The sequence below is a fragment of the Epinephelus moara genome, chromosome 24, assembly GCF_006386435.1.
Source record: "Epinephelus moara isolate mb chromosome 24, YSFRI_EMoa_1.0, whole genome shotgun sequence".
NCBI lineage: Eukaryota > Metazoa > Chordata > Actinopteri > Perciformes > Serranidae > Epinephelus > Epinephelus moara.
In genome coordinates, this window is record NC_065529.1 from 13,191,344 (window position 1) to 13,204,025 (window position 12,682).

Below are 12,682 nucleotides of genomic sequence, written 5' to 3' on the forward strand. Positions count from 1 at the left end.
AAAGCATTTAAAGCCGTGCTTGCAGCTCTGAAGCAGTAAAGGCAAAGTGGGTCTTTGTGCTATAAACTAGTGCCAGCATTCTAATATGCTCACAGTGACAAAGCCAACATGCTGCTGTGAAGCTGCCCTAACATATGCCATCTTCACTGTCCTATTTTAGCAGGTTAGAATGCTTTTTGTTTGCAGAGTACAGCTAAAGGTGATGGGGATGTCATAAGTTTAGCAAGTATTTAGCTGTAAACCAAAGTACTAATTACAATTTTAGCCTGGTGACATTTCACTTGAGTAAAATCAAAGGGATTGTCAAAGTCATTAGGATCCATCCTCTAGGAACCATGAATATCTGCACCAAATTTCATGGCATCCAATCATTGTTGAGACTTTTCAGTCTGGACCAAATTGCTAGACAGACAGATAAACCAACATTGCCATTTTTAGAGCCATGTGGCTTGGTCATTGGAGATATTAAAGCATTCTTCCCTGGAACATTCAATAAAGGGATTAGACTGACACTTTGCAGACATCACACAGTTGTGTCCACTGTGAAAGAAGCATTGAGAAGAGTTATTCCCATTTTGTGGCAGACTGGGAGTTGTTGACATCTATGAGTATTGAACAAACAACTGTTGGTTGATTAAACAGACCTTTTCAGGACAGTTGATAACAGCTTTTGATCATATCCCATGACCTTCATCAGCAGATGATGTTTGCAGTTGTCAAGGAATTGTTTGTTGAGGATTTGGCATATTTTACGACTATATACACTATGTTGAGCGTCAAAGTTAATCTGTCTAGAAAAACAACTCCATGAGAACAGGTGAACTTCATCTCTTGATGAAGAATCTAATCAAAATTATTGGGCCTAAATGAACCTTGAGGTGATATTGCTACTACAAACTGCCATTTCTAAGGTCAAGAATGAACTCCAAACCTCAAATTTTCAACATAGATTAAAACATTCTTATTCACTGATGGATAGAACTGCAACGAAAATGTTGAGGAAGCAAGGTGCAGGTAACATTGTACCAATGGTCTTGTCCTTCATGATCTCAAGTGATCAATGAGACGCCCCACTGTGGAAACAGTTCTTGAAAAGGTTCGTTTCAGGTTGGTCAGTAACTAATGCAACTGGGGTTGATGGCTGAATAAAGGTTGGAGTGAAAGCTTTCCTTGGGGTCTGTTCTGTTCCAGATGAGAATGTACTGCTGCTGCATGACTCTGTCAAAGTCACTTTTATTGGCGTAAACCTCATTTCGCACCATTCCTGCTGTATGAAGTCACCACAGTGACACAGGGACTTAGTGTAATACTCGCCTGACTTGGATTAAAATCCCACTTCGCCCCTGATTCCTGGAAGAAGAGCATGAGATCAGTAAAAGTAGTAAGGGTTTTTTTGTGATTCTCTTATGAAAAAACATCTGGATATGAAGTGGTTTACAACTTACATGAGCCCTGATTAACAGCTGTTGTTTTTGCCACTGAAGTGAAGAAAACATTTTCCTTATTTGGGACCTTTTTCTTAACACAATACTAAGATATTTAACACAATGAATAGCTCTTTTAACCTACAGGAAGCTTTGTCAGGTGAATGTTACTGGTTGATAACAGCAGTTAGGCTTTTACATTTCCTCAGTGCCTCTTATCAAAAACGGAATAATGATGCATTTATGTTACATTTCCTAAGCATACTCCATCCTCGGTTTCCTGAACAAAAACATTTTACCCTTGGTTTTTATTCTTTCTGTCACAGTGAAAAGTAACCAAAGGATCAATAGAGAGAGAGATGTTGATACTTCTCAGTGAATTATTTTTCAGGCAACCTGTGGGAACACACACTGAAAGATCAAGACGAGGGCAACCACACACAACTCTCCCCTTCTGATAAAAATCCAACAGTAACTGAGACTGTGTTATTTATAGAGCTGCACTGTTACTGAGAGGTTAATATAGAAAAGTGATATTCACAGTGGAAGACTCTGGGCTGTGCTCCAGTATAATTATAATGCATTGTTACTTGTCTTTTTCTCAATGAGGGGCCTTTATCTGGGCGAGAACATGTCAGAGGCCTGTTTCTTCTCCGCTGGCCTCGTGCTGTTCTGCTTGTTTGCAGTGTGAGTTTTCCTCATGGCTCCTCTGGGGATTGGGTGCGTAGGTTACACAGGGCTAACTTAGCTCAGGTCTATTAGGAAACAGCATTGTGTTGACGTGGCAGATGATAGATCAACTTGGATAAGGTCCCCTGGAGAGCTATGGAGTTTCAACCGCTGCTCGGTCACATTCTTCGCCAGCAGAGCTTTCACTGCTGTATGTATGTAAATGCAAAGGTTTCTAGTTCTACAGTTCAACTTCATGCTGCTTTGTATGTCTGAATATTTTTTTAGCTGAATGCAAAGTCTACATCTACAGTCTCCATAGATCATACACACTTTGATAGCAAAAAGATTGCAGAGACAGGGGCATGAATCATGTGAAAAACCATGAACTAATATATTACTCTCTGTGGAAAAGAAGAGGGGAAATCTTTAATCTTAATTTCTTCCTGTAATGATATACTTTTTCCTCTTCCCCAGCACTCAGGAAGAGTAGAGGTCAGGGGAAGGTCAGAGGTCATGCTTAACAACACAAGAAGGTGGCCTTGTGTAACAACACCTCAGGAGGATTGATGCTTGCTGACACTAGCATTTGATCACAGGTTCCGGAGTTTAATAACAATATTCCAGGACAGTAGGCCATGACAGGAGGCCAGGGGTCAGCTGATAAATAAACATTAATAATTTATATAAATGATTAGCCCAGACCTCTGCCAGGGGGACCCAGGGATCCTCTCCTGGCATTGTCTTTCAAAAAATAAACTCTCTTTTGCTGTTTTTAATGCAGTCAAGCACTGGATTTACGTTTAAAAAGTACAAAAAATCCAGTTTTGGATACATTTATTGTCATTGTGAATTATAAAATGGTGAGCCGGCCATGAGCTGAGTGTCACTGCTCTAGCCTTCTGCCCATGGGAGAAGTTTCAGTAGGTTGCAATCTGCAGCCTCACCCCTATAGATGCCACTGAATCCTACACATTTAATATAAAGATTAGTTGATGAACTTCAAACTTGCATTCATTGATTGTTTGTTTGTTTTTTACCACTTGGGGGCAGTGCAACAAGCTGTAAACCAGAGGTGCTCAAAGTTATGGTGACTAAGTGCCAACTTAGGGAGCCAGGACATGATTGAGGGCTGCACAGGAAAATTGCACACATCTGTCTTCCACATTAAACTGTGGAGTTGTCCACCAAGATTGCTAACGTTAGCTAATCGCATTAAGAACGCAATTCCCACAACACTTGTGAGGTGTCACCAATTGCCATGCAACCAGTAGTTTTCCACAAGATGTCGTATTCAACCTGACAGACACTTGTTTTACACAAGCGGTAGCCCCCGAGGCTGAAAAATGAATCAAATTTGGAAGTGCCAGAAACTGCAGTTCATGGATACTTGAGGCTGGCTCCAAAACAGAATGAATCCCACAGACCCCCATGTCAATATGCCCAACTTTACAGCAGAAAATAAACATGTTTCTGGTCTCAATAGTTCATTTCAACATTCATGACAACTCTACAGGGGGTGACTTTTTTCATATCTCACCTGTTCACATTTTATTATGGCTTAAAGTTACACATATTCAAGGTCGGGCTGCTTTGAATGACAGGCTGTCTGGGAGGCATCACCACAGTCTGCAGAAGTCAGATCCACCACTCACTCCTCCACAACTCCATCCTCTCATCCAAATATGATTAGTTCTGGCTCTAAAAAAACCATGGTGATTACCAAAATGCCAAAGTTCCATGGCTGACCTCATGGTAGCTACGTCCATTATTTATACAGTCTATGGTTTGACACAGTAGCCGCGTCGTGTATTAAATGCAAGCAACTGAAATTGAGAGTGTAAGCACTGAAATGGATCCTGAATGATTCAAATATAATGCCTGCACAAAATGTTTCTGAGGGCTGCCATTGGTCCAAAAGCCACACTTTGAGCAACTATGATGTAAACACAACACTGACTTATTGTGTTATCACCATAAAGTTGTTATGGCCAGCTGCTTGCTAACAGTTGACTATTTACAACAGACAACATCAGCACTGATATGGAGTTGTGTATGTGTCCACCAGTATGAACTCTTCTTTTATTGCAACTGCAGAGATGGTTGATAATTCCTTGAGTTAGTCCCTATGAGTGGCATCTTTCACATCAAGCTATGATTAATGTAAACTTATTAATTATTGCAGCTTCCCTGTTTAAATTTCCCTGTGGAGTTTTTGACCTCTTTTTCTGGGAAGAGGTCCCCATTTTGTTAATATTGTGCATTCACACAATACAAGTTCCTAACAGTGGTTTCACAGTATACCTCTGATTCACAAGTGGCGATAACGTGCCAAGATATGCAGCAAATAGTCAAAAATACAGGAACGAAAAAGACTGCAAGCTAGCAAACATGGATGTAAACTATGGGCTCTTGTCATTTCTCGATTCCTTTCCTCACCTCCTCTCCTTGCGTCTTACTCCCTCCCACATGTGACGCCAGCGGAAAAGGCGCTGACACGATGAGAGAGGAGTCGAGGCAACAGGCATTTAACTAAATGAGACATCCTACTTCAGAGCTGTCATTTTAAAGTGACGTAAATTAAATACAACATGTGGCACAGCTGCATCATTGGCTGTGTGTCACACCTCTTTCATACATAATGGGTGCTGACAGGACTTCTGCAAAGGATACATCTGTGCATCCTCGCTAATAGTTCCTCCGGCAGGCCTCCCATTTCCTTTTTCCTCGCGATGCATTTTAGGAATCCAGACGTCCTTCAAGATGGTGTGCTGAGACATTTCCGAGTCACAGGCAGGAGGACAGAGGAAAGAGGAGACAAGGAGGCAAGACCTAGACAAATGAGAAAAGTCCCTTATGCTTGATTTAAAATACTTTTCAAGGAAATGTACTCAGCACATTTTAGACCTCAAGGCTGCACACAATGCATTTTGGTGAGAAACACGGAATGTAGTTCTGTAATCCACTGACACTGATCCCTTACCTGCCATAGCAGCCATAATTACATAGAGTCATCTGAGCCTCTGGAGGCACACATTAGCAGCCATGTTGTTTTAATTGTGGTAATCCCATGGCTTCCTGTGTGTGGAGGTGGGCTCGTGCATGAATGTGTGTGGAGGAAAGAGTGCTCTTTCCTCCAACATCAGTGCCTGAGACAGCTTGCAGACACTCCTAGTAGGCGTGTGTTATGTCTCTTATCACCTTTACTCTGACATAATGCAGACAGTCCTGTGTGTGTGTGTGTGTGTGTGTGTGAGTGTGAGTGTGTGGGAGTTGGGAGGTAATTTTGGCTGTGAAAAGACATAAATAAAATCCCCCACATGGCTGGCGAGTTGGGCAGTGGAAAATACAACCCTTTAAACTTAACAAGCCTCCACATAGCAAAATAATTGCCGAAACATTGAAATAGGTGTTCCAGCGTGCTTCTTTTCTCAGGCTTTTTCAATTAGCCTGCAGATGTAAACTAGCTCAGCAGGTCTTTGAGCTTTTGCAGTTTCAGCGTGCTCCTTGTAGCTTGGAACATAATCTTTTTCCACAGTCTTGAGCCAAATCAGTAAAGGTCACCCATGTTCACTTTTTCCTCTTTTCTGTCTTTAAAAATAAAGTGAAACAACTCAGTGCACACTGAGGTAAAGATGTATCAGACAGTAATCAGTTCATCTTAAATCTGATTGATCTGTCTTTAATGTAATATCTGCCTTTGGTTTGTGGTCCAGTGTTCACCGTGAAGTAAATTCATTGAGCCAACTCTGCACAAACGTAATGTTTAGCTCCACTGTTTGACTCTCTGTGAGGTTGAGACAGAGACACAGGAGAGGTTGTCACAAGGTGTATCTGCTAAGTAAGTTTAAATGCACAGCCAGGGTTTGAAATCATGAGGAAACAGCTCTTGGTTAGTATATCATTACTGTAATTTAAAATATTTTAGGATGTTTAGACATGAGGCAGGACGAGATGTCTGAGAAGTTCAGTAAATGGTGAAACATAATTTTCAGAAGTGAGGCGACAAAAATATATATTGTTGTAGCTCGTGGCTACTTTCATTGATCTAAAGTTAGATAGGATAGGGTAAGGTAGGATAGGCTAGGCTAGGATAGGATAGGATAGGCTAGGATAGGATAGGATAGGATAGGATAGGATAGGGAAGGGTAGGATAGGATAGGGTAGGGTAGTTTAGGGTGGATTAGCATAGGATAGGATAGGATAGGATAGGATAGGATAGGATAGAGTAGGATAGGATAGGATAGGATAGGATAGGATAGGGTAGGGTAGTTTAGGGTAGGGTAGGGTAGAGTAGGGTGGATTAGGATAGGATAGGATAGGATAGGGAAGGGTGGGGCGGGGAAGGTGGGATAGGATAAGATAAGATAAGATAAGATAAGATAAGATAAGATAAGATAAGATAAGATAAACTTTATTGTCCCAAAGGAAATTTGTCTAAGACAAAAAGAAAGTGCTAGACACAGCTGCATGACATTCAAAACATAATACATTACCACAGGAACAACCATGTGCAGTGAACAACATGGTATCACATGACACAGAACAAAAATTAAGCCGAAATATTGCACATAGCCCAAAATAAATTAACCAAACTACAAGACAATAATCCTATAAAAAGCCTATAAACACGTGACCATGACACCATGAGTGGTGCAAATTTAAGCAACCAAGCCAAGCACTAAATTATCTTTATATGAACCAGCTCCTCAGCTCAGCAAGACATTACCACTATGGGGGATTTACTAGTTGTTTGTTCAGTGATGCAAAAGAGGAAGGAAAACTTAAAACGGTTACTTTTGCATCTGCTGGATCTGTAGCGTCTGCTCAAGGTTAAAAGTTCATATATTCATTATAAAGGATGTGTATCAGATTATTTGGAATCCTGCGTGCAGGTTATGTTGCAATATTAAAAATTAACCACAAAGAACAAAAGGTTGCCCAGAAGTCAATGTGAGACCTAGGCGAATTTGGTGATAAAGTTAACACTAAAGATGTTATCCAAGCTGCCAGAAGAATATTACACTTTTTTTTAAATTTATTCACACTTTATTGTCCCCCTAGAGGAAATGTGATATATCACAAGAACCTTTGCCTTTAGAGAAGAAATTATGCTTTGTATCACCCAGAAGGATACAAATCTCATATCTGTAAAACACAGAAAGTTTAGAACAATATAAATGACATCCAGCTCTACATATGATCATATAAATGTTAAAAAATGTTTGGTGTTTAAAGTTTGTGAAAAAATAATCTTTGTAAAGTGCATACTAGATTTTTGAGTGATAGAACGGAGACATCACTGCTTTCCTAGCAGGATTGTGCCAAACTGGGTATTTTATGCCAAAACATGATCTTTGCATGTTGTAGTACATTCTCTTTAAAGTATTATTTTCTTGGCCACTGGAAAGAGTAGACATTGACATATTAAAAGTAATTTTCCTGGTAAATGCATTAACCACATATTTACACACCCAGCAGACAGAGCAATGTCTTGTTTAAGGCCACCTGACTCACTGGAGTTTCCCACAAGCGCTTGAATACACCAACACAAAAGCTGTTTTCCCATGTAGCAAATTACGCAACTATGACAAACAAACAAATTAAAACTTTTTTTTTAATGTCTTTTATGCCAGTACATTTTAATGTACTGTGCCAGTGATTTCAAGTGTTTGTGGTTTGTAGCTGAAGGGGAAAACGACGTTGTTTACTGGCTTTTATCACAGTTAAGAACCAAATAATAAAGCTGTGTCAGTTATGTCTGTGAATGCAGCTGTAGACCATCCTTAAAAAACTACAGCAGTACTAACAACTTGTACGGATGTGTTGTTTAATGTGGAGGCACAGCATGTTGCAGTTCATACTTCATGCCAATAGAGGTCAATAAAGGTTATAGATTGCTTGATTTCTTTTTAATCACAAGTCAAACCTGGGCTATGTATACTACATACGGTAATTCATATTCCTGAGTCTTTGTCTCTGAGCCATGGTACTAACTTTACTTTGACTATGTATAACCTGGAGCTTTTGATTGGTGGAGGTTGATGGAGGCAGCAGACACAGCCAACTCAACTGAGGGAACACAGTTCTTGTAATCCAGAAATTCATTGAACTTAAATTGACTGTTAGATTTTACATTGCATTATGGGCAGATAACAAATAATAACATGACGTCTGTGCTGTGTATAATAACCAGTCCATTTAAATAATTATTAATGTTGCCTTTTTCACCTCTACATGAAATAAACTGCTGGATAAAGTCACTCTCAGCACATTAGTACATCAGCTGGCATTTGTTAATTTATGAAGGGAGCTAACTGTTGTATTATCAGTTGCTACAAGGCACAGCGTACTGCCTCTGTGCCATGTGAAAATCAGTTTTTACAGAGAGAAAACGCTCTTTGTCCAAGTTCCTGTTGCCTTTGGCAGGTAACACATCTTGACTCACTGCTCTTAAAATGGGACCCTCTTTTCCTATGAGGTACACACACGTGCACACACACACATAACCATGAGTAGACTTACAAATAATCACGTACTGTATACTTGCCTGTCTGTCAGTCTGCCATGATTGCAAGTTCACTTCCAACACAGTGATGAGAGACAGAGCTGGAGATGGATGTCTGTGGGTTTTCCAGGTTTCGTCACACTGAATGCTGTCCTGACATGTAGAGTATGTTACAACAAAACCTCAACTTTCTGACTTTAAGCTCACTTTGAAGATTTCTTGTGTTTTGAGCATTTGGCCGACTCATTACATTCATCACTGTCCTGTTTCCCCAGCTAACTCATTCTTATTCCATTTACATCAAACATACTGAACATGTAAAATACTTACCTACACAACATTAATGTCTTCTGTTAAAAAGTAAAAGCTTTCATTGCTGCACACACTTCACAATTGTCTAATGTGAATCTGTTATAGAAAGTAGCAAAATATACACAATTATTGGTGCAAGAGAGACAAAGTCACAAGTACAGAGCCTTGAGTCTTGCCTATGAAGTACTGAGTGAAGGCTCATGTCAAGACCAACAAGTCCAAAGTCAAGTCCAAGTCCTTAACATTTTGTTTTAAGGTCCTAAAAATGTCACTCATTAATGCCAATTTGAATGTTCAAACAATTATAATAAAATTATTTCCAAAATTTGAGTTTCAGCATGTTTTTGATATATCCGGCTGCAGCTTTATTGTTTGGGCTCACTTTCACTGCTCTCATGGAGTCATTTTAGGCAACAGCAGGTAGCTGTTCTCAGCTCATCCAGTGTCCCAGTGCTGGCTTGGGACTGCTCTTTCTTTTTAGCTTGCTTTTTTGTTGCGGGTCTTCTTCTGTTTACTTGTCTCTGCCATGTACACTGTTGTTGGTATTGTCGTGCGCTGAGGATATTGTGGAAAAAGGGGGCTAGTGCAGTGTATGCATGAGCAACGACTGACATTATTAAAGCCTGTTTCGGGGTCAAAGGGCGTTTCACAAATCAATGTACAATGTTTCACAAATCCAGAGTTAGTGTATCATACACTATATGTGTAGGCTATCTGTATACAGTATGAAAAATAAATAAACATAACAGCATGTCATTGTAACTAACTTTATGTTCTGTCTTTCTTTGTTTTGGGACCCTGAACACTGGCTGCACTGACCCTTGGAGCAATGCTGTTATGCTGTCAAATATGTTCACATATTTGTGAAACATTACATTGATTTGTGAGATGCTCTCCGACCCTGAGCCGATCTAACAGTAATTTCCTATGTTTCTTATGTATTTCTCTTCTTTTTAGCCGTTTTATTATTAGCTGCTAGCTGTTAGCTTAATGCTAACTTAAAAAAAGGCTAATCCGAACCGAGCCGATCTCGTAAGAAGGCGAATCCGAACCGAGCCGATCTCGTTAATGTTTGCCGCTTGTCAGGTTAATGTTTTAATACTTCATTCGGCATACAACTGAGGAGAAAACTTTCGATTTATTATTTTTATTTCTCTCCTCAAACTCTAACGTTACAACCATTTCCTCAAACTTCCAGCCACAACCATGGCTACAACCAATCAGGATTTGTGACTGCCATAAAGCCAATCATAATGCGCGATGTCATCAGTTAGCGCGGGACCCGGACAAATCTGGCAGCCCGGACACATTCGGTACTTACACCGGATCTGTGTGCTAGGTACCCCAACAGAAGGGGTACCAAAAATGGTAATGGTACGAAACGGTTCCATTGGTTCCACAACTTTTCCTGTATGAAAAAAAAAAAATGCATTCCGAACCGTACCATAGTATACTGTGGAAACAGGGTTTAAGAGACTCTCTCTGGCTCTGATTGGTTGTTTTTGTTCAGGCCTGGTGGATTTTTGCAAATGGCATTAGGAGCACTAGGAGGGAACAGAGGATCCGGATTTTTTTCACAGATTATCTGCCTCATGTACTACTGTCAGGATATCAAACATCACAAACAGTTTCTTTTGTTTAAAAAAGTTACCTACTGTAGCTTTAATAAAGAATTTGTATTATATTCCTATGTAATTTCTCCTTTGACCTAAATCTAATAAAAGATTGAAGTTTTGCAGATATTTGCATTTCTGTGTTGTGTCATGTTTTACAACATTACCTCAGTGCTGTTTCTGAGGGGACCAGACTGTCTGGTAATATTTAAAGCTCCACCCCAAATGAGGTTGCAATCATTCCCCTCTCCCTCCCTCTCTTTCCCTCTCTCTCTGACTCTGTCCTGCCTTTCTTTACATTTCACTATTCACTCTGGATCAGTACATCGGACCTGTTGGAGCTGAAGGGATTATTATTCAGGACACCAGTTTATGATTACTAGCCTACATAAGGAACAGCACGGATGATGCGTTTTGCGCTTCAGCTGTTCAATGAAAGAAGAGACGCGCAAAAGAAGAGATGGGCACCGTTCTTGGACTTTCACCTCCCCGGTCATGGGGAAAATGTTGTCACTACACCGTGTTGGCTGTACCTGTAGTGGTGCTTTGGCTCCAGCTTTGCACTGCTTTTAACTTGGACACGGAGAAACGCGTCGTTTTCACCGGACCACCGGGAAGTTATTTCGGCTATTCAGTTGAGTTCTTCAGTCAGGCATCCAGGTATACAGTCTTTGTGCAGCATCTCAAAGCTTCATGTTGTCCTTCACTTGCGCAAGTCAGTGGGAGAAAGTTTACAGAAGTTACTTCATCATACTTTATTGGCCTTTAGGTAGAGTATGAATGAAATAGTGACTGACCCCTTCAATGTAGTTGCCTTTTGTACCTTCAAAACTTATCCTTTATGAAATCACCATTGTACAGTCAGTGCATCTAAAGAGACAGGTCTGCAGACATGCTTCATTTTTTAGATAATAGTTGATATAGTGCAATATTTACAGTGTAGTAGGCGATCCCAGCAATATGTAATATTGTTTTATGTGGTTAGCATTCAGTTTAAGTGATTTTTTCAGTCATTTTTTATGATCTTATACATTTAAGGGACTTTTACATGTGTTTGCAGAGCAGCCTACATTGATGTATAAGATTACTACTTTAAAACTCATTACAAAACATACAAGACAAAGGACATTTTAAAGTTTAATTGTAGTCTGTTGAATATATTTCACAGTGACATAATGATGGATATGTAAGGGTACAAAGTTTCACTCATATAGGCAGAGCATACATCTCTCTCTCTCTGTCTCTCTTGCTCTCATACACACACACACACACACACACACACACACTGGATTCCAGCCCAAGTGTGATTGGAAACAGACATACAAGTCTGGGTTTGATTCAGAGAGGAGGGGGTTAACCTACAGCAAAGTAAGAAATATGCTAATCTTCTGAGTATGCACTAAAGGGACAGTAGGGGTTTCCTGCTGTGTTTTTTTTTTTTTGACAGATGAAGAACTGCTGAGTGAGATAAACGTGTTCTTCTTCCTTTACACACAGCACGTACCGTCACCTGTTTTTGCTCATTGAGAAAACTCTCCCCACAGCACTTGTGTGGAAAAACACACACTGAGTAACTTGGATATGAATGAAGTGTTAAGTATATCAACCGAGGTCAATGTGTTTTTGGTCCTCCATTAATTGGCTCCACATAGACACTTTGTGCTTCTGTGTACATTGAGTTACAGAGCTATGCTTTACAAAAATGTCTTTTTATAAGCCTATGGTATGTCAGACTCGAGTATTTTATATTACTGTACAAAATGACACGTTAATATTTTGGTTGTTGTACATATTGTGGCTACCTAGAAGCAGATTCACAACCTACAGGTTAGCCTACATTTTGCTTTGTTTTCACTGTAGTTAATGTCTCTACTTTGAAATGAGGCTTTCAGGGAACTTCTTAGTTGATGTGACGTTTGCAAATAAGATAAATTCTTCCTTTTAAAAATACTGAATTCATAAGCAAGCTAAAGCACCCTTGCTCATTTCTGTGTACTCAGGGGTTTCACCACTACAGGCTTTGTCAGGTAAGAAGCTTTTGGTGGCTAATGTTAGCCAACGTTAGCAAACTTTAGCTAGATAGATATTGCAGTGAGACACTGTTAGCTGATTTCACAACCCTTGTCCTGCATACTGTTGTTAGCTATGCTGTATTT

The 12,682-nt window shown here is 39.9% G+C and overlaps 1 protein-coding gene across 1 annotated transcript in view; it reads left to right on the top strand.

Moving 5' to 3' along the window:
* Positions 1–10,780: 10,780 nt before the first annotated feature.
* LOC126386528 (integrin alpha-5-like) overlaps positions 10,781–12,682 on the top strand; it is a 55,808-nt gene continuing 53,906 nt past the window's right edge. Inside the window, exon 1 of the mRNA XM_050038921.1 lies at positions 10,781–11,186. Within this exon, the coding sequence (XP_049894878.1) occupies positions 10,987–11,186 (200 nt within the window). The 5' untranslated portion in view covers positions 10,781–10,986. The remainder of the gene's footprint in view (positions 11,187–12,682) is intronic.